General features: G+C 45.9%; 1 protein-coding gene across 1 annotated transcript in view; it reads left to right on the forward strand.

Moving 5' to 3' along the window:
- LOC128699158 (mothers against decapentaplegic homolog 3) overlaps nt 1-8,464 on the forward strand; it is a 504,184-nt gene extending 495,720 nt beyond the window's left edge. Inside the window, exon 4 of the mRNA XM_070096673.1 lies at nt 7,443-8,464. Within this exon, the coding sequence (XP_069952774.1) occupies nt 7,443-7,450 (8 nt within the window). The 3' untranslated portion in view covers nt 7,451-8,464. The remainder of the gene's footprint in view (nt 1-7,442) is intronic.
- Nucleotides 8,465-27,062: the final 18,598 nt, after the last annotated feature.

Below are 27,062 nucleotides of genomic sequence, written 5' to 3' on the forward strand. Positions count from 1 at the left end.
GATTTCACACCTTCCTGTTAAGTGACCCTGTAACCCTTTCCCCCCCCATCTCTCTCTCTCTCCCTTTCTCTCATCCTCTCTTCCTCTCTCTCTTCCTCTCTCTTCCTGTCTCCCTCTCCCTCTCTCTCTTCCTCTCTTTCTCTCTTCTCTCTCTCTCTCTCTTCCCTTGTCACTCCCCGCCTCTCTCTTACCTTTTCCCTCTCTCACTTTCTCCCCCTTTTTCCCCTTTTTTCCCCTCCTACCCTCCCCTTCTCTCTCTCTCCCTCTGTCTCACTCTCTCCCCCTTTTTCTTTTTCTCTTTCTCTCTCTCTTTCACTAAAAAAAAATGGTTGGGACTCGCAGGGATCAGATGACAATGGTACTGGTAGGGAGGAATGGATGGAGGAGCAGTGGAAAAGGATAGAGCAAGAATGGGAGAGAAAATTAGGAGAGCTTTCTGAAAAAATGGAGAAAGAGCTCTATGTGAAATGGGAAAAGAGGTTGGAGAAGGAGACGAAGAATTGGGAGGCACAAGTCGAAACTGCAGTAGCCAGGGTAGAGGTCCTAGAATTTGAGGTAAACAGGCTGAAGCAAGTCTCAGGGGTAGTGATCAGAGAAGACACACCATACGAAGCTGAGAGGCTGAACAGGAAGGAAGGAGATATGAATTATGCTAAGGTCATATCAGCCTGCAAAGAAGGGCCAGGGAGTGGAAGGGAAGAGCAGATGGAGAGGGAGATAGGTCGAATGCTGAGGCACAACCATGCTACCAAGAGCCACTGGAAAAATCAAGGGAGAAAATGACCACATACAGACAGGAACCAGAGTCACAGAGGGAGAGGCAATGGGAGGAGGAAAGGGCAAAATCAGTGATTATCCATGGGCTTTGGGAGAGAGAGGAAAGGACACACACTGAAAGACGGCAGGAAGAAAGAAAGGAGATTGAGAAAATCATCATGGAAATAGGGGGAGAAGACATGGATGAGATTGTAAATTTTCAGAGAATAGGGGGGTACTTGAAGGGGAGAAACTGACCGATCAAGCTGATTCTCAGGACAAAAACAGTGCGGAACAGGATCCTCCAAGAGAAACCACGGTTGAAAAGCTCGGAAGAGTACAAGAAGGTGTTCCTAGACAGAGACAGAACTCAAACATAGAGACAGCAGCTGAGGGAGAGGACAAAAAAGCGAAAGGAGCTAGGAAAGGAGACAAGGATGGAACCAGCAGAGGTCAGTCAGAGCAGAACAGAGCAGCAAATGCAAGCACACACACAACACTCCTCAGAACCCCACAACCTATCACACCATCCCAACACACAATACAATCCATACCCACAGCTTCCACCCAACCCCCAACCATAGAATCCCACAGTATGCTACCAGGTCTCCCACCCCGACAGACCCCCCAAACCACAGTGTTGGAAAGGAAATTGAAGGTATGGTACACAAATGCTGATGCAATAACAAACAAGTGGGAGGAGTGGCACGAAAGAGTCAAAGAGGCATCACCAGACATCATAGCTCTCACAGAAACCAAGCTTACAGGTATGATAACAGATGCCATCTTTCCAGCGGGATACCAGATCCTGAGAAAAGACAGAAGGAACAGGGGGGGTGGAGGAGTGGCATTGCTGATCAAACACCGATGGAATTTTGATGAGCTGGAGAGAGAAGACAGCGGAGAAGAAAGTGATTACATAGCAGGAACGCTTCACTCTGGAGGTCCCAAGGTGATAATTGCAGTGATGTGTAACCCACCACAGAACAGCAGGAGGCCAAGGCAAGAGTATGACGAGAGCAATAGAGCGATGGTTGACACACTGGCTACAGTGGCCAGAAGAGCTCATGCATGCAGGGCAAAGCTCCTGATCATGGGCGACTTTAACCACAAGGAGATCGAATGGGAGAACTTGGAGCCACATGGGGGCCAAGATACATGGAGGGCTAAGATGATGGAGGTGGTGCTGGAAAACTTCATGTACCAACACGTAAGGGACACTACAAGAGAGAGAGGAGAGGATGAACCAGCAAGACTGGACTTAGTATTCACCTTGAGTAGTGCAGATATTGAGGACATCACATATGAATGACCCCTTGGGGCCAGCGATCATGTGGTTTTAAGCTTCGAATACACAGTAGAGCGACAAGTGGAGGGGGAAGCAGGAAGGCCAGGACAAATGAAACCAAACTACAGGAAAGGGGACTACACAGGAATGAGGAACTTCCTGAATGAGGTTCAGTGGGACAGAGAACTGGCAGGGAAGCCAGTTAATGCGATGATGGAGTATGTAGCAACAATGTGCAAGGAGGCTGAGGAGAGGTTTGTACCCAAGGGTAACAGGAATAATGAAAAAGCCGGGATGAGCCCATGGTTCACCCAAAGATGCAAGGAGGCAAAAACCAAGTGTGCTAGGGAATGGAAGAAATATAGAAGGCAAAGGACCCAGGAGAATAAGGAGAGCAGTCATAGAGCCAGAAACGAATATGCACAGATAAGAAGGGAGGCCCAACGTCAATATGAAAACGACATAGCAGCAAAAGCCAAATCTGACCCGAAGCTGTTATACAGCCACATCAGGAAGAAAAATGTCAAGGACCAGGTAATCAGGCTAAGGAAGGAAGGAGGAGAGACAACAAGAAATGACCGTGAAGTATGTGAGGAACTCAAGAGATTCAAAGAAGTGTTCACAGAGGAGACAGAAGGGGCTCCAGAAAGACGGAGAGGTGGGGTACACCACCATGTGCTGGACACAGTACACACAACCGAGGAAGAAGTGAAGAGGCTTCTGAGTGAGCTAGATACCTCAAAGGCAATGGGGCCAGATAACATCTCTCCATGGGTCCTGAGAGAGGGAGCAGAGGCACTATGTGTACCCCTAACAACAATATTCAATACATCTATCGAAACAGGGAGATTGCCTGAGCAAATGTAATCCCAATCTTTAAGAAAGGAGACAGACATGAAGCACTAAACTACAGACCATTGTCACTGACATGTATAGCATGCAAAATCATGGAAAAGATTGTCAGGAGAAGAATGGTGGAACATCTAGAAAGGAATGATCTCATCACCAGCAGCCAACATGGTTCAGAGACGGGAAATCCTGTGTCACAAACCTACTGGAGTTCTATGACATGGTGACAGCAGTAAGACAAGAGAGAGAGGGGTGGGTAGATTGCATTTTCTTGGACTGCAAGAAGGCGTTTGACACAGTACCACACAAAAACTGGAGGACCAAGCAGGGATAACAGGGAAGGCACTGCAATGGATCAGGGAATACTTGTCAGGAAGACAGCAGCGAGTAATGGTAGGTGGCGAGGTGTCAGAGTGGGCACCTGTGACCAGCGGGGTCCCACAGGGGTCAGTCCTAGGACCAGTGCTGTTTCTGGTATTTGTGAACGACATGACGGAAGGAATAAACTCCGAGATGTCCCTGTTTGCAGATGACGTGAAGTTGATGAGAAGAGTTCATTCGATCGAAGACCAGGCGGAAATACAAAGGGATCTGGACAGGCTGCAGACCTGGTCCAGCAACTGGGTCCTGGAGTTCAATCCCACCAAGTGCAAAGTCATGAGGATTGGGGAAGGGCAAAGACGACCGCAGACGGAGTACAGTCTAGGGGGCCAGAGACTACAAACATCAATCGAGGAAAAAGATCTTGGGGTGAGTATAACACCAGGCACATCTCCTGAAGTGCACATCAACCAAATAACTGGTGCAGCATATGGGCGCCTAGCAAACCTCAGAACAGCATTCCGACATCTTAATAAGGAATCGTTCAGGACCCTGTACACCGTGTACGTTAGGCCCATATTGGAGTATAGCCAAGCATGTAAAGAAACTAGAGAAAGTGCAAAGGTTTGCAACAAGACTAGTCCCAGAGTTAAGAGGTATGTCCTATGAGGAGAGGTTAAGGGAAATCAACCTGACGACACTGGAGGACAGGAGAGATAGGGGGGACATGATAACGACTTAGGAAATACTGAGAGGAATTGACAAGGTGGACAAAGACAGGATGTTCCAGAGACTGGACACAGCAACACGGGGACACAGTTGGAAGCTGAAGACATGGATGAATCAAAGGGATGTTAGGAAGTATTTCTTCAGCTACAGAGTAGTCAGGAAGTGGAATAGTTTGGGAAGCGATGTAGTGGAGGCAGGATCCATACATAGCTTTAAGCAGAGGTACGATAAAGCTCATGGTTCAGGGAGAGTGACCTAGTAGCGACCAGTGAAGAGGCAGGGCCAGGAGCTTGGACTCGACCCCTGCAACCTCAACTAGGTGAGTACACACACACACACACACACCACACACACACACACACACACCACCCACACACACACACCACCCACACACACACACCACCCACACACACACACCACCCACACACACACACCACCCACACACACACCACACACACACACACCACACATACACACACCACACACACACACACCACACACACACACATACCACCCACACACACATACCACCCACACCACACACACACACACACACACACACACACACACACACACACACACACACACACACACACACACACACACACACACACCACACAGCACACACACACACTCACACACACACACACACACACACACACACACACACACACACACACACACACACACACACACACACACACACACAGATGTAAAGTTAATGAGGTGAATTAAACTGGATGAGGATCAGTCACAACTTCAAAGAGACCTGGACAGGCTACAAGCGTGGTCCAGCAACTGGCTTCTTGAATTTAGCCCCGCCAAATGCAAAGTCATGAAGATCGGGGAAGGGCAAAGACAGAGTATAGTCTAGGTGGCCAAAGACTGCAAACCTCACTTAAGGAAAAAGATCTTGGGGTGAGTATAATACCTAGCACATCTCCTGAGGCTCACATCAGTCAGGTAACTGCTGCAGCATATGGGCGTCTGGCAAACCTAAGAATAGAGTTCCGATACCTCAGTAAGGAATTGTTCAAGACACTGTACACCATATACGTCTGGCCCATAGTGGAGTATGCAGCACCAGTTTGGAATCCACACCTGGTCAAGCACGTCAAGAAATTAGAGAAAGTGCAAAGGTTTGCAACAAGACTAATCCCAGAGCTAAGGGGATTGTCCTACGAAGAAAGGCTAAGAGAAACCGACCTGACGACACTGGAGGACAGGAGGGTTAGGGGAGACATGATTACGACATATAAAATACTGCGAGGAATTGACAAGGTAGACAAAGATAAGACACAGAAACAAGGGGTCACAGTTAGAAGTTGAAGACTCCGATGAGTCAAAGGGATGTTAAGAAGTATTTCTTCAGTCATAGAGTTGTCAGGCAGTGGAATAGCCTAGAAAGTGACGTAGTGGAGGCAGGAACCATACATAGTTTTAAGACGAGGTTTAATAGAGCTCATGGAGCAGGGAGAGAGATTACCTAGTAGCGATCAGTGAAGTGGCGGGGCCAGGAGCTATGAATAGACCCCTGTAACCACATATAGGTGAGTATACATCGCGCTCATATACAACAGGCCTGGTGTCTAATCGACATGTGTCTAGGACAAAATGGTAACTAACACACAGACACTCACACACACATACACATATATACACATACACATATACACACATATTCACACATATACACACATATACACACACATATACACACATATACACACACATACACACATATACACACACATATATACACACACATATATATACACACACACACACGCACACACACGCACACACACATACACACACACACACGCACACATACACCTGTTGAAGCCATCATTGAAGGAGCTAACGCTGTATGAAGAAGATACGTGTGCAACATTTGGGTCTCTTTATTGGCGAAACGTTTCGCTATCGCAACAGGCTTCTTAATCGAATTCTTGCGAATATTACACATGGAACAGTAAAGATAATTTTGAGGCGATCAGTCTCTCAGCCTTGATAGATGGTGGTCAGTTGTTTAGTCTAAAGCTGGTTTTGTCGGTATTGTATATCATGAATGATAGGTCCTGGAGCTAGTGAATGGGTTTATCGTATAACTAAAACTCATTTTTTATTTATTTTTTAAAATTTCACAACCTTAGAATTAACCTTACAGTTAAGCCTGGCCCAGGACCGGGCAGCGAGACTAAGAAAACTTGTAAGTTTTTAAAGGTAAAGGTAGCCAAGAACCACGTCAAAAGTACGTATCCTCACTCAGTATACATACGAATGGAAGGTTTTGTTTCCTCTAGCACTGCAAGACTTTAATGTTCTTAGTGGTGGTTGAGGCGCCTGGCTCTTGAAAGCAACCACACTGCTCTTCTCAGCGTCTTGAGTCCTCATGACATATCTGCAACCAGCGCCTCACACAAATCTGCTGCTACAATATTACCTCTAAAAATTATTACCTGGAAACCTCATCTAGCGCAAGTCTCGTTGAAGTATCACTTTTTGTGCTAGTCTGCTCGGGTAAGAGGCTTTATCTTGTGTGAGTCTAAGTCTTGCGAGCCTCAAGCACACTCTGCATGCTGGACACTGCTGCCTTCTCTGTAAGCGTAAATGTTGATAGCTTGTCTGCAAGTATAAATGTTGTTGCTTTGTCTGTAATTGTAAATGTTTATAGGAAGACACTTTGGCAGAATGCTAACTTATATTAAGACAATGTTTCACTTGGAAACATGGTAAGCATAGGTGTATATAATAGGGCGAGTAGGTGACGAGGAGTGGTGAAGTGGGAACCTGACCACGGAAGGTGAGGAGGGCAGTGTGTGGTGGTGAAAATGTGAGCCAGGGGTGCCACCAACTGGACACTTCCATGGTCCTGGATGATGGTGTTTGTGTTATAAATGACACCTGATCAAGTTGAAGATTGAGGCACTTATGCAACATATGGGAATGGTTATTGAGGAAACGTTTCGCCACACAGTGGCTTCATCAGTCCAATACAAATCAGAAGGGTGTAAGGAGAGGAGGAGTTTGAGGTAATCAGTCCCTCAGCCTGGAGTCGATGTGTTCAGTTCATCAGTCTTGTAGGAAGTACAGCATAGGGCCGTAGACGTGGCTTATATACTGTAGTCAGGTGAGGCGAAGCAGGCGGAGGCGGGGTCATAGTGGTACCATCCACTAGTCGAAGTAGGTCTTCGTCCAAACGTTGGACAAGGTTGAAGAATTGTTTGTATCAAGATCCCATGATGTTGCAGTGTCTGACAGTTGTGATAAATGGTTTAGAAAACCGACATATGTTGCATAAGTGTCTCAATCTTTAACTTGTCGGTTTTCTAAACCACTTATCACAGCTGATCAAGGCATTTTATTGTGGCTCAAGTGGTGGGCATAACCTACAGTACTTACGTTAGTGGGTTCCGCCCATCTCTGACGATGACTACAACTGTTGCACTCATATGACTCCAGTATATAAGTGTCCATCTTCCTGCCTATATTTCAGATTCATGAAGATTAAGGTTGAGAGACTGATCGCCTTATCGTCTGATATCTCACGGCTGAGGGACTGTTTACCTCATCATCTAGTATCTCGCGGCTGAAGGACTGATCACCTCACCTTCTAGTATCTCATGGCAGAGGGACTGATTACCTCGTCTTCTACTGTCTACATTTAATAAGCTCTGGATTAAACTGAATAAGTTTTTTTTTCGTGAAATGTCTTCAAAGTAGAAGATTGAGACACTTATGCAACATATGGGAAACGTTTCCTAAATAAAGATTCCCATCTTCAAAGTAAAAATACGTAAATGTTGTGCATGTGTCTAATTCATCAACCTGTCCGTAGAGTATTATACCATTAACATGAGGATGACCATGCTGGCCCTGGGTCAGTCCGCATCTTGAGTCCTGCTACCATGTAAAACACTGTGTTGATGAGGAAGGCATATTTGTCTTAATATATTCCCGTGGGTAAATCTCTAGCACCCCTCAAGGGAGGTTCCTCGACGCTGGTGAGGGGCTCTTGATCTACAGAATTGGATCTGTGCTCCGAGTCCTTGAATTGAGCCTGAATACCTGAATATATAATATTTAGATAGAAAATGTCGTTATTATTTTGCCAGTGGCTAGGGAGTTAGTATTTAACTGTTTTAGTGTTAGTTATAAATTTTGTGTAAATTATGATAGTATTTGGGAAGAGGTAGTTTGGTTTCAACACCTTTATGTTGGCCTGAGGTGGAATGAAAAAGATAAGTGTGAGCGCTGGAGATGTGTGACCGCCACGTGAATAGTTAGATAAGTGTTCCTGAAGCTGTAAGGTAGAGTATAGGGATATGTAATGTGAAAATGGATGTTATCAGTATCGTGCTGTGGTAATATCATATTTAATAATGGATATAATATACCAGGATGGAGGGAGGGGGGAATATTGATGTAAAGAATTAATTATGGATGATTTAGATACTTATATCTGACATATAAGTTTTAGGATAAGGCTGTGAAAGATAATAGTGGAATGTTAGTAGTATATAATGTAAGATTTATTAATATTATACTTAACACATTTGTGGCGGCTGGAGTTTCATTTCTCCTATATATTGAGTATTGATCAATATTTATATATAAGCCTAATATTTATTAAGAACCAACTCTATCAGTTATTATATGATTCCCATTCCTGGTATTATGGCTTTGTTATTACAGGAAGTATTGGTACTTGCGGTATTGGTACTATGACAGTATTGGTACTGTGATAGTATTGGTACTGGCGGTATTGGTGCTATGACAGCATTGGTACTGGCGGTATTGGTACTATGACAGTATTGGTACTGGCGGTATTGGTACTATGACAGTATTGGTACTGGCGGTATTGGTACTATGACAGTATTGGTACTGGCGGTATTGGTACTATGACAGTATTGGTACTGGCGGTATTGGTACTATGACAGTATTGGTACTGGCGGTATTGGTACTATGACAGTATTGGTACTGGCGGTATTGGTACTATGACAGTATTGGTACTGGCGGTATTGGTGCTATGACAGTATTGGTACTGGCGGTATTGGTACTATGACAGTATTGGTACTGGCGGTATTGGTACTATGACAGTATTGGTACTGGCGGTATTGGTACTATGACAGTATTGGTACTGGCGGTATTGGTACTATGACAGTATTGGTACTGTGATAGTATTGGTACTGGCGGTATTGGTACTATGACAGCATTGGTACTGTGATAGTATTGGTACTGGCGGTACTGGTGCTATGACAGTATTGGTACTGGCGGTATTGGTGCTATGACAGTATTGGTACTGGCGGTATTGGTACTATGACAGTATTGGTACTGGCGGTATTGGTACTATGACAGTATTGGTACTGTGATAGTATTGGTACTGGCGGTATTGGTACTATGACAGCATTGGTACTGTGATAGTATTGGTACTGGCGGTACTGGTGCTATGACAGTATTGGTACTGGCGGTATTGGTGCTATGACAGTATTGGTACTGGCGGTATTGGTACTATGACAGTATTGGTACTGGCGGTATTGGTACTATGACAGTATTGGTACTGGCGGTATTGGTACTATGACAGTATTGGTACTGGCGGTATTGGTACTATGACAGTATTGGTACTGGCGGTATTGGTACTGGCGGTATTGGTACTATGACAGTATTGGTACTGGCGGTATTGGTGCTATGACAGTATTGGTACTGGCGGTATTGGTACTATGACAGTATTGGTACTGGCGGTATTGATACTATGACAGTATTGGTACTGTGATAGTATTGGTACTGGCGGTATTGGTACTATGACAGCATTGGTACTGTGATAGTATTGGTACTGGCGGTACTGGTGCTATGACAGTATTGGTACTGGCGGTATTGGTGCTATGACAGTATTGGTACTGGCGGTATTGGTACTATGACAGTATTGGTACTGGCGGTATTGGTACTATGACAGTATTGGTACTGGCGGTATTGGTACTATGACAGTATTGGTACTGGCGGTATTGGTGCTATGACAGTATTGGTACTGGCGGTATTGGTACTATGACAGTATTGGTACTGGCGGTATTGGTACTATGACAGTATTGGTACTGGCGGTATTGGTACTATGACAGTATTGGTACTGGCGGTATTGGTGCTATGACAGTATTGGTACTGGCGGTATTGGTACTATGACAGTATTGGTACTGGCGGTATTGGTACTATGACAGTATTGGTACTGGCGGTATTGGTACTATGACAGTATTGGTACTGGCGGTATTGGTACTATGACAGCATTGGTACTGGCGGTATTGGTACTATGACAGTATTGGTACTGGCGGTATTGGTACTATGACAGTATTGGTACTGGCGGTATTGGTACTATGACAGCATTGGTACTGGCGGTATTGGTACTATGACAGTATTGGTACTGGCGGTATTGGTACTATGACAGCATTGGTACTGGCGGTATTGGTACTATGACAGTATTGGTACTGGCGGTATTGGTACTATGACAGTATTGGTACTGGCGGTATTGGTACTATGACAGTATTGGTACTGGCGGTATTGGTACTATGACAGTATTGGTACTGGCGGTATTGGTACTATGACAGTATTGGTACTGGCGGTATTGGTACTATGACAGTATTGGTACTGGCGGTATTGGTACTATGACAGTATTGGTACTGGCGGTATTGGTACTATGACAGTATTGGTACTGGCGGTATTGGTACTATGACAGTATTGGTACTGGCGGTATTGGTACTATGACAGTATTAGTACTTAGACTACTACTACTTCTGCTTAATATGGAGACCAGACACTACAGCTGCTGCTTAATATAGAGACCAGACTACTGTTGCTGCTTAATATAGAGACCAGACATTACAGCTGCTGCTTAATATAGAGACCAGACTACTGTTGCTGCTTAATATAGAGACCAGACACTACAGCTGCTGCTTAATATAGAGACCAGACACTACAGCTGCTGCTTAATATAGAGACCAGACTACTGTTGCTGCTTAATATAGAGACCAGACACTACAGCTGCTGCTTAATATAGAGACCAGACTACTGTTGCTGCTTAATATAGAGACCAGACACTACTGCTGCTGCTTAATATAGAGACCAGACACTACAGCTGTTGCTTAATATAGAGACCAGACTACTGTTGCTGCTTAATATAGAGACCAGACACTACTGCTGCTGCTTAATATAGAGACCAGACATTGCAACTGCTGCTTAATATGGAGACCAGACATTACAGCTTTTGCTTAATATAGAGACCAGACACTACAGCTGCTGCTGCTGCTGTCGACTAATATAGACACTTAACAGTTGGATCTGAAGAGTTCTGTTCTTGGTACAAGTCTAGTTAATATAGTGCCTGTTGTTTTGTTTGAGTTGTTGCTTTCTAGCACTAGGGTGACTTAAGTGACCAACAGCTGGTCCTAACTAGTACTGCGGTGAGTCAGGTAAACAGTTGGTCCTAACTAACACCAAAGTTACTCAGGTGAGCCACAGTTGGTGGTAACTAAGAATATGGTGTCTGAGGCTCAAGACACATTGCAACAGCTGGTCCTAACTAATACTGAGATATTCATGAAGCTGAAAGCCTCAAGTTTTTGTCCTGCCAAAAGTGGCTCGTGATGTGTTCTAAATATAAACACTTCGGCTGTTGCTGGCTTTGGCTGCTACCTGGCCATGCCTGCGCCCCTGTCTGGCCATCCTAGAAGTTAGCTAGACACTCCCAGAGGTTAGTAAGGATCTGACCCTCTTGGAGGATGGCCGAACATGTTGGAATAGTCTGGGAACCTGTCTGATCCTCTCAAGGGATATGAAGACTTATTGAATGGTCTGTGTATTTTCCTGGCCCTTTCGGAGGATAGCCAAACGTATTGGAAGAGTGCGAGGACCTATCTAACCCATATCAAAGGATAAACAGTTATGTTGGCATAATCTCGGCACCTATTTGACTCTTGACAACGATAAAGAAAGATGTTGGAGGTAGTGTTGACCCCAGCATTGTCCTGGTGATAGTGTACTGCTGTATGGTCTCGCTTCCCTCCTCTTTTATCTTTACACACGCCGACCTTATGCACAGCACTAATACCTTCCTCATCATTCTCTTCACATCCCTGGTGCCATCCTCCTCTATGTCTTACTCTGCTCTTCAAATGTAGTATGTCTTGTTTTGCTTTCTTCATACGTATGCCTTATGTCCTCCTGTGCGTGCTTGTTGCGTCCCTAATCCCTTACCGCGCTTGGTTGTTGCATCCCTGATACCTTACTCTGAACATTGCTAGTAGTTTGCTCTGTACACCGATATCCTGTTCTACACATGCCGCCATCTCTCCAAGACTGTATAAGCACATGCAAATTCTCAGCAGTTTAGAGATATGAAGATGGGATACTGCCTCGAAAATCTTACAAACCCGGCTCCAAACTTTATATTGTTTGGTGATTTCAATTTAAGCTTTCTAAAATGGTAGAATGTAGTAGACACTGATAGCAGAGAAAAATCCCTTGCAGTAGATATAATATTTTATTTATTATTATTATCACACTGGCCGATTCCCACCAAGGCAGGGTGGCCCGAAAAAGAAAAACTTTCACCATCATTCACTCCATCACTGTCTTGCCAGAAGGGTGCTTTACACTACAGTTTTTAAACTGCAACATAAACACCCCTCCTTCAGAGTGCAGGCACTGTACTTCCCATCTCCAGGACTCAAGTCCGGCCTGCCGGTTTCCCTGAACCCCTTCATAAATGTTACTTTGCTCACACTCCAACAGCACGTCAAGTATTAAAAACCATTTGTCTCCATTCACTCCTATCAAACACGCTCACGCATGCCTGCTGGAAGTCCAAGCCCCTCGCACATAAAACCTCCTTTACCCCCTCCCTCCAACATTTGATATAGATTTGTCGTACCTTGCAAAACCCATGTTTATGCAAGGCATTTTAGGTATTAGCATCAGTATGCAAAATTTTTACCACAGTGAGACCTTCTCATTAAATCAGGTAATAGTAAGAGTTAACCAAAACGTAAAAAAAAAAGACGTTATTTTAAAGAATAACTCAACATCGTAATCACACGATTCAAAAAAAGAAAAAAAGTTTTAAGACTCAGTCTAGCATTAGGAATAATATTAAGAGAGAAGTAAATAATGAAAATAAATGTTATAGAAATGCAATAAGAAGTTTGAGTAGAGCTATAACCCACTATAACATGAACGTAGATAAGTATGTTTATGGAGCAACTTGCAATGTGAACAGACTGACTGATGTTGCAGTGGCCAGGCTTAGGCTTGGTTACAAGTACTTCTGGCAGTTTGGGAGACACACAGATGATGATCAAACTAAATGTAAATTATATGGTCAGGCATATGGTCACTGTCTTGAACACTATGTGCTTAATTGTCCACTTATTGAGGAATACAGAGACAGACAGTATAATAACCTATGTGACATGTCAAGATATCTTATTAATGAAAATAAGATACCAGATATACTAAGCAAATTTCCTAAATTTGCTAAATTTGCTTGTAACATAAGTGAAATGCAAATATAAATCAAAATGTACACATATAACCCTTTTGGGGCCTAGTTCCTGGGCCTTTTGTGTATCCATATGCTCTTGCGCTACCCTCCACAGGATAAATATGGGGGTGCACAATAAACTAGCCACTTCGGTGGCAAAATCTAAATCTCGCCATGGGTTCAATCCTCGCCCCGTTCCCTGCTTTAAAAAATAATTATGATTTAGTACGAAATATGTTGTACACATTCATTTCAAAGCAGAAATCGATGTGTACGCCTGCAAGGGCATCACAGCTGACCAGCCTAGTAGAAGGTGTCATCAGGGTGAATTCACTGGACTTTTTTCATAATTACGACGAGGGACGTAATCTTGACTCTAAGAAATCGAAATGACACGATTGCAAACAAACCATACCCCCGGTCGGGATTGAACCCGCGGTCATAGAGTCGCAAAACTCCAGCCCGTCGCGTTAGCCACTAGACCAGCTAGCCACAATAAGATTCATCCAACTAGGTATATTTCTACACCATAGGAAGGTTAGCACAGGCACCTCTGTGACCACAAATGCAAGTTTTTACAGACGAATCTCCAGCTAGTTCGTCACGGCCACGCTAGCTGGAGATTCGTCTGTAAAAACTTGCATTTGTGGTCACAGAGGTGCCTGTGCTAACCTTCCTATGGTGTAGAAATATACCTAGTTGGATGAATCTTATTGTGGCTAGCTGGTCTAGTGGCTAACGGGACGGGCTGGAGTTTTGAGACTCTATGACCGCGGGTTCAATCCCGGCCGGGGGTATGGTTTGGGACGTAATCTTGAACTGCGCTAAAATTATGTCTAATATTTAAGACAATAAGAGGAAAATTTAACCGATTGAAATCCTTCAGAGAACACTACACATAGAAGAGAGGAGCTTACAACGACGTTTCGGTCCGATTTGGACCATTTACAAAGTCAGTGTGAAACGTCGTCGTAAGCTCCTCTCTTCTATGTGCGTGTTATTTGTGTATCGTTCCAGTCACGGTATTGTGCCTTTTTTTATGTTACTTCAAAGAACACATTAATTAGAAGATACCCTTATGACATTTTAATTTACTGCTCCTGCTGTGACCACTATTACAACTACAAATACTACCACCACTTCTACTACTACCACCACCACTGCTGCTACTACTACTATACTATCACCACCACCACTATTACTACCACTAATACCACTACTACTACTATTACTATTACCACCACTATTAGCGCCACTACTACCACCACTAATAGCATTTCTACTACTACTACTACCACCACTAATAGCACTACTACTACTACCACCACTAGTAACTACTACTACCACTATTATTATCTTCTTCCCCTGCCCCTACCGAATTGTCTTCAGGCCTTCTCTGCTTTTCTCTACCCGCTTGTGATTTGACAATGGTCTAGGATGGTCCGAAACGTCGTCATAAAGCATCTATTTTAATTGCATGTTTTTGGTTTACTTGTTCTGGAGTCGTTCACATGAGACATATTCTAGATATTTTACAACAAAGCACACTAATAATATGAATGGCAAATCTGTACCTGCATACTCCCCAAGGAATCCTAACATTAGTGTCTAAAACAGAGTTGAAAATTTGAAGCTAAACACAAGAGGCTTTCTCAAGTTATCGCGCAGACCGGAACTGAGAATGGTGTTGTAAATAACATTGACCTGAGGGTACGTACACATGCCAGTAGTTGCGTGAACTTTTCCCTGGTTGTAGTAAACCTGTGTTGTAGTCTTGCAGTGATAATGTAGTTTTTGCAGTGATAATGTAGTTTTGCAGTGATAATGTCGTTTTGCAGTGATAATGTAGTTTTGCAGTGATAATGTAGTCTTGCAGTGATAATGTCGTTTTGCAGTGATGTCGTTTTGCAGTGATAATGTCGTTTTGCAGTGATAATGTAGTCTTGCAGTGATAATGTCGTTTTGCAGTGATAATAGTGATGTGTCAGTGATAATGTAGTTTTGCAGTGATAATGTAGTCTTGCAGTGATAATGTCGTTTTGCAGTGATAATGTCGTTTTGCAGTGATGTCGTTTTGCAGTGATAATGTCGTTTTGCAGTGATAATGTAGTCTTGCAGTGATAATGTCGTTTTGCAGTGATAATGTCGTTTTGCAGTGATAATGTCGTTTTGCAGTGATAATGTAGTCTTGCAGTGATAATGTCGTTTTGCAGTGATAATGTAGTCTTGCAGTGATAATGTAGTTTAGCAGTGATAATGTCGTTTTGCAGTGATAATGTCGTTTTGCAGTGATAATGTCGTTTTGCAGTGATAATGTCGTTTTGCAGTGATAATGTCGTTTTGCAGTGATAATGTCGTTTTGCAGTGATAATGTAGTCTTGCAGTGATAATGTCGTTTTGCAGTGATAATGTAGTTTTGCAGTGATAATGTAGTTTAGCAGGAGGTGGACTTATGCTGTGGTACTGGAACCTTGCAGGTGGACCTAAACTGTGGTACTGGAACCTTGCAGGAGGTGGACCTAAACTGTGGTACTGGAACCTTGCAGGAGGTGGACCTAAACTGTGGTACTGGAACCTTGCAGGAGGTGGACCTAAACTGTGGTACTGGAACCTTGCAGGAGGTGGACCTAAACTGTGGTACTGGAACCTTGCAGGAGGTAGACCTAAACTGTGGTACTGGAACCTTGAAGGAGGTGGACCTAAACTGTGGTACTGGAACCTTGCAGGAGGTAGACCTAAACTGTGGTACTGGAACCTTGCAGGAGGTAGACCTAAACTCTGGTACTGGAACCTTGCAGGAGGTGGACCTAAATTCTGGCACTGGAACCCTGCAGGAGGTGGACCTAAACTCTGGTACTGGAACCTTGAAAGAGGTGGACCTAAACTCTGGTACTGGAACCTTGCAGGAGGTAGACCTAAACTGTGGTACTGGAACCTTGCAGGAGGTAGACCTAAACTCTGGTACTGGAACCTTGCAGGAGGTGGACCTAAATTCTGGCACTGGAACCCTGCAGGAGGTGGACCTAAACTCTGGTACTGGAACCTTGAAGGAGGTGGACCTAAACTCTGGTACTGGAACCTTGCAGGAGGTGGACCTAATCTCTGGTACTGGAACCTTGAAGGAGGTGGACCTAAACTTTGGTACTAGAACCTTGAAGGAGGTGGACCTAAACTGTGGTACTGGAACCCTGCAGGAGGTGGACCTAATCTCTGGTACTGGAACCTTGCAGGAGGTGGACCTAAACTGTGGTACTGGAACCTTGAGGGAGGTGGACCTAAACTGTGGTACTGGAACCCTGCAGGAGGTGGACCTAATCTCTGGTACTGGAACCTTGCAGGAGGTGGACCTAAACTCTGGTACTGGAACCTTGAAGGAGGTGGACCTAAACTGTGGTACTGGAACCCTGCAGGAGGTGGACCTAATCTCTGGTACTGGAACCTTGCAGGAGGTCGACCTAATCTCTGGTACTGGAACCTTGCAGAAGGTAGACCTAATCTCTGGTACTGGAACTTTGCAAGAGGTGGACCTAAACTGTGGTACTGGAACCTTGCAGGACGTGGACCTACTCTCTGGTACTGGAACCTTGCACAAGGTGGACCTAGTCTCTGGTGCTGGAACCTTGCAGGAGGTGGACCTAATCTCTGGTACTGGAACCTTGCAGGAGGCGGACCTAATCTCGGGTACTGTAACCTTGCAGGTGGTGGACCTAATCTCTGGTACTGGAACCTTGCAGGTGGTGGACCTAATCTCTGGTACTGGAACCTTGCAGGTGGTGGACCTAATCTCTGGTACTGGAACCTTGCAGGTGGTGGACCTAATCTCTGGTACTGGAACCTTCTGGATGTGTTAATGGAATAAAAGTGGAAGACCTGGTGAATGTGGTGGAACTCAGCTCTTCTGATACAAGTAAGACTTCACAGAAGGTTTGAAAAAAAAGTCCTTAATAGCATGGCCCTACGCTGCCCTGGGCCAAGACTCGGCCACGTCTGTGTTCTACCAGAGACGAAATATGCTGTGGAGAATCCTAGCTGTAGGCGACGTTCCCCACACACTACTGCTATTGTAGCCCCCTCAGCCACTTGTGTAGCCCCTCAGCCACATGTGTAGTCCCTCAGCCACATGTGTAGCCCCTCAGCCACATGTGTAGTCCCTCAGCCACATGTGTAGCCCCTCAGCCACATGTGTAGCCCCTCAGCCACATGTGTAGTCGCACAGCCACAAAAGTGGCAGTGAAGACGTTGCAGAGATCTACAGTGACAGGATAAATGTAATACCTCATTAAAACCTTCGACAAAATGACTGAAAATAAACCCGTGTTTGGATTAAATTTTGTCACTGAAGTTGCTAGTTTATTGTGCACCTAATTCGATCCTGTGTATGATAGTGGCTAGTTTATTGTGCACCTCATTCCATCCTGTGAATGGTAGTGCTAGTTTATTGTGCATTAATGTGAAAAAACATGACATGTAAATTTGTTGTCTGTCTCTGTATTCTTGATAAGTGGACATGGAACACCTAATTTTCAAGAAGTACCCGAAGTCACAACATTTACACAAGCAAAGACGAAGGTACTAGGACACTTCTGTCTCTCGCAACTGCTTGACAACAAGATGCATTTGGACGATCAGAAAGTCAAAGCAATATGGCAGTTTAACATACACTTAGTGTGAGAGTTTTCGTCAAGTTTGAGTCTGGCTCATAAAATGGATGCACCACGTATAACTGGACAAGTGGCCAGCTGGATATTCAACTTTTTTAGAAAACGTACCCGAGAGTAAATAGTCAACATAGTGAAATCAGAAGCATCCAACCTGAAAATATGTGGGCGCCTGAAGGTGCGGTGCTTGCACAAACACTGGTATGTTACCCGTGTGGTTGAAGGTGCGGTGCTTGCACTAACACTGGTATGTTACCCGTGTGGTTGAAGGTGCGGTGCTTGCACTAACACTGGTATGTTACCCGTGTGGTTGAGGGTGCGGTGCTTGCACTAACACTGGTAGGTTACCCGTGTGGTTGAAGGTGCGGTGCTTGCACTAACTGGTATGTTACCCGTGTGGTTGAAGGTGCGGTGCTTGCACTAACACTGGTATGTTACCCGTGTGGTTGAAGGTGCGGTGCTTGCACTAACACTGGTATGTTACCCGTGTGGTTGAAGGTGCGGTGCTTGCGCTAACACTGGTATCTTACCCGTGTGGTTGAAGGTGCGGTGCTTGCACTAACACTGGTATCTTACCCGTGTGGTTGAAGGCGCGGTGTTTGCACTAACACTGGTATCTTACCCGTGTGGTTGAAGGCGTGGTGTTTGCACAAACACTGGTATCTTACCCGTGTGGTTGAAGGTGCGGTGCTTGCACAAACACTGGTATGTTACCCGTGTGGTTGAAGGCGCGGTGCTTGCACTAACACTGGTATGTTACCCGTGTGGTTGAAGGTGCGGTGTTTGTACTAACACTGGTATCTTACCCGTGTGGTTGAAGATGCGGTGTTTGCACTAACACTGGTATCTTACCCGTGTGGTTGAAGGCGCGGTGTTTGTACTAACACTGGTATCTTACCCGTGTGGTTGAAGATGCGGTGTTTGCACTAACACTGGTATCTTACCCGTGTGGTTGAAGGCGCGGTGTTTGTACTAACACTGGTATCTTACCCGTATGGTTGAAGATGCGGTGTTTGCACTAACACTGGTATCTTACCCGTGTGGTTGAAGGCGCGGTGTTTGTACTAACACTGGTATCTCACCCGTGTGGTTGAAGGCGCGGTGTTTGTACTAACACTGGTATGTTACCCGTGTGGTTGAAGGTGCGGTGCTTGCGCTAACACTGGTATCTTACCCGTGTGGTTGAAGGTGCGGTGCTTGCACAAACACTGGTATGTTACCCGTCTGGTTGAAGGCGCAGTGCTTGCACTAACACTGGTATGTTACCCGTGTGGTTGAGGGTGCGGTGCTTGCACTAACACTGGTATGTTACCCGTGTGGTTGAAGGTGCGGTGCTTGCACTAACACTGGTATGTTACCCGTGTGGTTGAAGGTGCGGTGCTTGCACTAACACTGGTAGGTTACCCGTGTGGTTGAAGGTGCGGTGCTTGCACTAACACTGGTATGTTACCCGTGTGGTTGAAGGTGCGGTGCTTGCACTAACACTGGTAGGTTACCCATGTGGTTGAAGGTGCGGTGCTTGCACTAACACTGGTATGTTACCCGTGTGGTTGATGGTGCGGTGCTTGCACTAACACTGGTATGTTACCCGTGTGGTTGAAGGTGCGGTGCTTGCACTAACACTGGTATGTTACCCGTGTGGTTGAAGGTGCGGTACTTGCACTAACACTGGTATCTTACCCGTGTGGTTGAAGGCGCGGTGTTTGCAATAACACTGGTATCTTACCCGTGTGGTTGAAGGTGCGGTGCTTGCACTAACACTGGTATCTTACCCGTGTGGTTGAAGGCGCGGTGTTTGCACTAACACTGGTATCTTACCCGTGTGGTTGAAGGCGTGGTGCTTGCACAAACACTGGTATCTTACCCGTGTGGTTGAAGGTGCGGTGCTTGCACAAACACTGGTATGTTACCCGTGTGGTTGAAGGTGCGGTGTTTGCACTAACACTGGTATCTTATCCGTGTGGTTGAAGGTGCGGTGTTTGCACTAACACTGGTATCTTACCCGTGTGGTTGAAGGTGCGGTGTTTGCACTAACACTGGTATGTTACCCGTGTGGTTGAAGGTGCGGTACTTGCACTAACACTGGTATCTTACCCGTGTGGTTGAAGATGCGGTGTTTGCACTAACACTGGTATGTTACCCGTGTGGTTGAAGGTGCGGTGTTTGCACTAACACTGGTATCTTATCCGTGTGGTTGAAGGTGCGGTGTTTGCACTAACACTGGTATCTTACCCGTGTGGTTGAAGGTGCGGTGTTTGTACTAACACTGGTATCTTACCCGTGTGGTTGAAGGTGCGGTGTTTGCACTAACACTGGTATCTTACCCGTGTGGTTGAAGGTGCGGTGCTTGCACTAACACTGGTATCTTACCCGTGTGGTTGAAGGTGCGGTGTTTGTACTAACACTGGTATCTTACCCGTGTGGTTGAAGGTGCGGTGTTTGTACTAACACTGGTATCTTACCCGTGTGGTTGAAGGTGCGGTGTTTGTACTAACACTGGTATCTTACCCGTGTGGTTGAAGGCGCGGTGTTTGTACTAACACTGGTATCTTACCCGTGTGGTTGAAGGTGCGGTGTTTGTACTAACACTGGTATCTTACCCGTGTGGTTGAAGGTGCGGTGTTTGCACTAACACTGGTATCTTACCCGTGTGGTTGAAGGTGCGGTGCTTGCACAAACACTGGTATGTTACCCGTGTGGTTGAAGGCGCGGTGCTTGCACTAACACTGGTATCTTATCCGTGTGGTTGTAGGTGCGGTGTTTGCACTAACACTGGTATCTTACCCGTGTGGTTGAAGGTGCGGTGTTTGCACTAACACTGGTATGTTACCCGTGTGGTTGAAGGTGCGGTACTTGCACTAACACTGGTATCTTACCCGTGTGGTTGAAGATGCGGTGTTTGCACTAACACTGGTATGTTACCCGTGTGGTTGAAGGTGCGGTGTTTGCACTAACACTGGTATCTTATCCGTGTGGTTGAAGGTGCGGTGTTTGCACTAACACTGGTATCTTACCCGTGTGGTTGAAGGTGCGGTGTTTGTACTAACACTGGTATCTTACCCGTGTGGTTGAAGGTGCGGTGTTTGCACTAACACTGGTATCTTACCCGTGTGGTTGAAGGTGCGGTGCTTGCACTAACACTGGTATCTTACCCGTGTGGTTGAAGGTGCGGTGTTTGTACTAACACTGGTATCTTACCCGTGTGGTTGAAGGTGCGGTGTTTGTACTAACACTGGTATCTTACCCGTGTGGTTGAAGGTGCGGTGTTTGTACTAACACTGGTATCTTACCCGTGTGGTTGAAGGCGCGGTGTTTGTACTAACACTGGTATCTTACCCGTGTGGTTGAAGGTGCGGTGTTTGTACTAACACTGGTATCTTACCCGTGTGGTTGAAGGTGCGGTGTTTGCACTAACACTGGTATCTTACCCGTGTGGTTGAAGGTGCGGTGCTTGCACAAACACTGGTATGTTACCCGTGTGGTTGAAGGCGCGGTGCTTGCACTAACACTGGTATCTTATCCGTGTGGTTGTAGGTGCGGTGTTTGCACTAACACTGGTATCTTACCCGTGTGGTTGAAGATGCGGTGCTTGCACTAACACTGGTATCTTACCCGTGTGGTTGAAGGTGCGGTACTTGCACTAACACTGGTATCTTACCCGTGTGGTTGAAGATGCGGTACTTGCACTAACACTGGTATCTTACCCGTGTGGTTGAAGATGCGGTGCTTGCACTAACACTGGTATCTTACCCGTGTGGTTGAAGGTGCGGTGTTTGCACTAACACTGGTATCTTACCCGTGTGGTTGAAGGTGCGGTGTTTGCACTAACACTGGTATGTTACCCGTGTGGTTGAAGGTGCGGTACTTGCACTAACACTGGTATCTTACCCGTGTGGTTGAAGATGCGGTGTTTGCACTAACACTGGTATGTTACCCGTGTGGTTGAAGGTGCGGTGTTTGCACTAACACTGGTATCTTATCCGTGTGGTTGAAGGTGCGGTGTTTGCACTAACACTGGTATCTTACCCATGTGGTTGAAGGTGCGGTGTTTGTACTAACACTGGTATCTTACCCGTGTGGTTGAAGGTGCGGTGTTTGCACTAACACTGGTATCTTACCCGTGTGGTTGAAGGTGCGGTGCTTGCACTAACACTGGTATCTTACCCGTGTGGTTGAAGGTGCGGTGTTTGTACTAACACTGGTATCTTACCCGTGTGGTTGAAGGTGCGGTGTTTGTACTAACACTGGTATCTTACCCGTGTGGTTGAAGGTGCGGTGTTTGTACTAACACTGGTATCTTACCCGTGTGGTTGAAGGCGCGGTGTTTGTACTAACACTGGTATCTTACCCGTGTGGTTGAAGGTGCGGTGTTTGTACTAACACTGGTATCTTACCCGTGTGGTTGAAGGTGCGGTGTTTGCACTAACACTGGTATCTTACCCGTGTGGTTGAAGGTGCGGTGCTTGCACAAACACTGGTATGTTACCCGTGTGGTTGAAGGCGCGGTGCTTGCACTAACACTGGTATCTTATCCGTGTGGTTGTAGGTGCGGTGTTTGCACTAACACTGGTATCTTACCCGTGTGGTTGAAGATGCGGTGCTTGCACTAACACTGGTATCTTACCCGTGTGGTTGAAGGTGCGGTACTTGCACTAACACTGGTATCTTACCCGTGTGGTTGAAGATGCGGTACTTGCACTAACACTGGTATCTTACCCGTGTGGTTGAAGATGCGGTGCTTGCACTAACACTGGTATCTTACCCGTGTGGTTGAAGGTGCGGTGTTTGCACTAACACTGGTATCTTACCCGTGTGGTTGAAGGCGCTGTACTTGCACTAACACTGGTATCTTACCCGTGTGGTTGAAGATGCGGTACTTGCACTAACACTGATATCTTACCCGTGTGGTTGAAGATGCGGTACTTGCACTAACACTGGTATTTTACCCGTGTGGTTGAAGGTGCGGTACTTGCACTAACACTGGTATCTTACCCGTGTGGTTGAAGGTGCGGTACTTGCACTAACACTGGTATGTTACCCGTGTGGTTGAAGTTGCGGTACTTGCACTAACACTGGTATGTTACCCGTGTGGTTGAAGTTGCGGTGCTTGCACTAACACTGGTATCTTACCCGTGTGGTTGAAGGCGCGGTGTTTGCACTAACACTGGTATCTTACCCGTGTGGTTGAAGGCGTGGTGCTTGCACAAACACTGGTATCTTACCCGTGTGGTTGAAGGTGCGGTGCTTGCACAAACACTGGTATGTTACCCGTGTGGTTGAAGGCGCGGTGCTTGCACTAACACTGGTATGTTACCCGTGTGGTTGAAGGTGCGGTGTTTGTACTAACACTGGTATCTTACCCGTGTGGTTGAAGGTGCGGTGTTTGCACTAACACTGGTATCTTACCCGTGTGGTTGAAGGTGCGGTGTTTGTACTAACACTGGTATCTTACCCGTGTGGTTGAAGATGCGGTGTTTGCACTAACACTGGTATCTTACCCGTGTGGTTGAAGGCGCGGTGTTTGTACTAACACTGGTATCTTACCCGTATGGTTGAAGATGCGGTGTTTGCACTAACACTGGTATCTTACCCGTGTGGTTGAAGGCGCGGTGTTTGTACTAACACTGGTATCTTACCCGTGTGGTTGAAGGCGCGGTGTTTGTACTAACACTGGTATGTTACCCGTGTGGTTGAAGGTGCGGTGCTTGCGCTAACACTGGTATCTTACCCGTGTGGTTGAAGGTGCGGTGCTTGCACAAACACTGGTATGTTACCCGTGTGATTGAAGGTGCGGTGCTTGCACAAACACTGGTATGTTACCCGTGTGGTTGAAGGCGCGGTGCTTGCACTAACACTGGTATGTTACCCGTGTGGTTGAGGGTGCGGTGCTTGCACTAACACTGGTATGTTACCCGTGTGGTTGAAGGTGCGGTGCTTGCACTAACACTGGTATGTTACCCGTGTGGTTGAGGGTGCGGTGCTTGCACTAACACTGGTATGTTACCCGTGTGGTTGAAGGTGCGGTGCTTGCACTAACACTGGTATGTTACCCGTGTGGTTGAAGGTGCGGTGCTTGCACTAACACTGGTAGGTTACCCGTGTGGTTGAAGGTGCGGTGCTTGCACTAACTGGTATGTTACCCGTGTGGTTGAAGGTGCGGTGCTTGCACTAACACTGGTATGTTACCCGTGTGGTTGAAGGTGCGGTGCTTGCACTAACACTGGTATCTTACCCGTGTGGTTGAAGGCGCGGTGTTTGCACTAACACTGGTATCTTACCCGTGTGGTTGAAGGCGTGGTGCTTGCACAAACACTGGTATGTTACCCGTGTGGTTGAAGATGCGGTACTTGCACAAACACTGGTATGTTACCCGTGTGGTTGAAGGCGCGGTGCTTGCACTAACACTGGTATCTTATCCGTGTGGTTGAAGGTGCGGTGTTTGCACTAACACTGGTATCTTACCCGTGTGGTTGAAGGTGCGGTACTTGCACTAACACTGGTATCTTACCCGTGTGGTTGAAGGTGCGGTGTTTGCACTAACACTGGTATGTTACCCGTGTGGTTGAAGGTGCGGTGTTTGTACTAACACTGGTATGTTACCCGTGTGGTTGAAGGTGCGGTGTTTGCACTAACACTGGTATCTTACCCGTGTGGTTGAAGATGCGGTGTTTGCACTAACACTGGTATCTTACCCGTGTGGTTGAAGGTGCGGTACTTGCACTAACACTGGTATGTTACCCGTGTGGTTGAAGGTGCTGTGTTTTGCACTAACACTGGTATCTTACCCGTGTGGTTGAAGGTGCGGTGCTTGCACTAACACTGGTATCTTACCCGTGTGGTTGAAGGTGCGGTGCTTGCACTAACACTGGTATGTTACCCGTGTTGTTGAAGGTGCGGTGTTTGTACTAACACTGGTATCTTTCCCGTGTGGTTGAAGGTGCGGTGCTTGCACTAACACTGGTATGTTATTCGTGTGGTTGAAGGTGCGGTGCTTGCACTAACACTGGTATCTTATCCGTGTGGTTGAAGGTGCGGTACTTGCACTAACACTGGTATCTTTCCCGTGTGGTTGAAGGTGCGGTGTTTGCACTAACACTGGTATCTTACCCGTGTGGTTGAAGGTGCGGTGCTTGCACAAACACTGGTATGTTACCCGTGTGGTTGAAGGCGCGGTGCTTGCACTAACACTGGTATCTTATCCGTGTGGTTGAAGGTGCGGTGTTTGCACTAACACTGGTATCTTACCCGTGTGGTTGAAGGTGCGGTGTTTGCACTAACACTGGTATCTTACCCGTGTGGTTGAAGGTGCGGTGCTTGCACTAACACTGGTATGTTACCCGTGTGGTTGAAGGTGCGGTACTTGCACTAACACTGGTATCTTACCCGTGTGGTTGAAGGTGCGGTGCTTGCACTAACACTGGTATTACAACCTAGGATTTCAAATGGCCTGTTATCCCAGGTGTAATGGGAGCAAATAAACACAGTAGAAAAAGTTTAGACTTATATTATCCTTCACCAATTATAACAGCAATATGTACACTATGTACAGTGATAAATATAGTGCACTCCACGGTAAGCAAGGCAGAAATAGAAGCCACAAGATAGCAGACCGTGCTTCAACCAGCTCTAGAGTGGGAATGACAAGGGCAGACAGGAGAGCGGTATCCACATAACCTCTGCGATTGTCAATCCCACCTTCTTATTGGCTAGAACCTGGTCACTAGTTGAACGATGGGGCCCCATCAACTCTTAGCAACCTGGTTCGCTGGTTGGGGGAGATAGCCTGTAAATGAGGGTGTGTCCATGCGCCGAATAAAGGTTACGTACTCTTTGCATGCCACACCCCCACCCCCGAGAAGGCTCAGGATTAGGCTGCCACCTCCCAGTGGTAACCGTGCCGCCATGGCACAAAATAATGGGACCGCCTATCCTCTCCACCATCCAACTCTTAGATAGAGCTCAGCTTTCCTAGTGACCAAAAGCCAAACCCTAAACTCAGAGTGAGACAGCAGTCAGATAGGCCAACATAGGTCCAAGATACAAGCGGACGGTAGCCCGTATCCCCTCACTAAAAAAAAACCCCCACATCAGGGGATAAAAAAAAAGAGCTTGAAAGGGGGTTTACCACAAATACATCCTAACCTAAATAAAATATTAAACTAGACTCTTGACAAAGAGTCTGCCAACACATTTTCTTTGCCGGCAATATAATGAATTTTCAGGTTGTAGGGCTGCAGCCTGAGCGTCCAACGCATAAGCCTTGTGTTGTGATTCTTCATGGCTTGGAGATAGACTAACGGGTTGTGATCACTGTAGACTGTGACCACCTGCGATGTCTGGCCCACATAAACATCGAAATGTTCCAAAGCCATTACCAGCGCGAGGGCTTCTTTTTCAATGGTAGAGTAAGCTCTCTGATGTGGCTGGAACTTAGCTGAAAAGTATGCGATTGGCTGCAGCTCCTTGTTCCCGATTTGTAATAGTACCGCCCCAACCCCAGACTCACAAGCATCAACCTGTAATGAAAAAGGTTTGGAGAAGTCTGGAGACAGGAGAATGGGTGCAGAGCACAATAATCTTTTTGCTTTATTAAAAGCAGTGTTACAATCTGACGTCCAATTAAAGGGAACTTTATGACTGGTAAGAGAGGTAAGAGGGGCTACAATATCTGAGAAATTCTTACAGAATCTTCTGTAAAATCCTATCATGCCTAGGAAACGTTGAAGAGATTTCCTATCATGAGGAACTGGATAATCTTTAATCGAAAGAACTTTAGCAAGTTTAGGTGCAACATTACCACTACCTACTTCATGGCCTAGAAAAGTGATAGTGGCCTGGCCAAAGGAAGATTTAGATAAATTAACTGTTAATTGGGAATTCTTAAAGGTCTCAAACAGAGCTTTAAGTCTAAGTAGGTGTTGATCCCAAGTATCAG

This window comes from Cherax quadricarinatus, chromosome 54 (assembly GCF_038502225.1).
Source record: "Cherax quadricarinatus isolate ZL_2023a chromosome 54, ASM3850222v1, whole genome shotgun sequence".
Lineage (NCBI taxonomy): Eukaryota > Metazoa > Arthropoda > Malacostraca > Decapoda > Parastacidae > Cherax > Cherax quadricarinatus.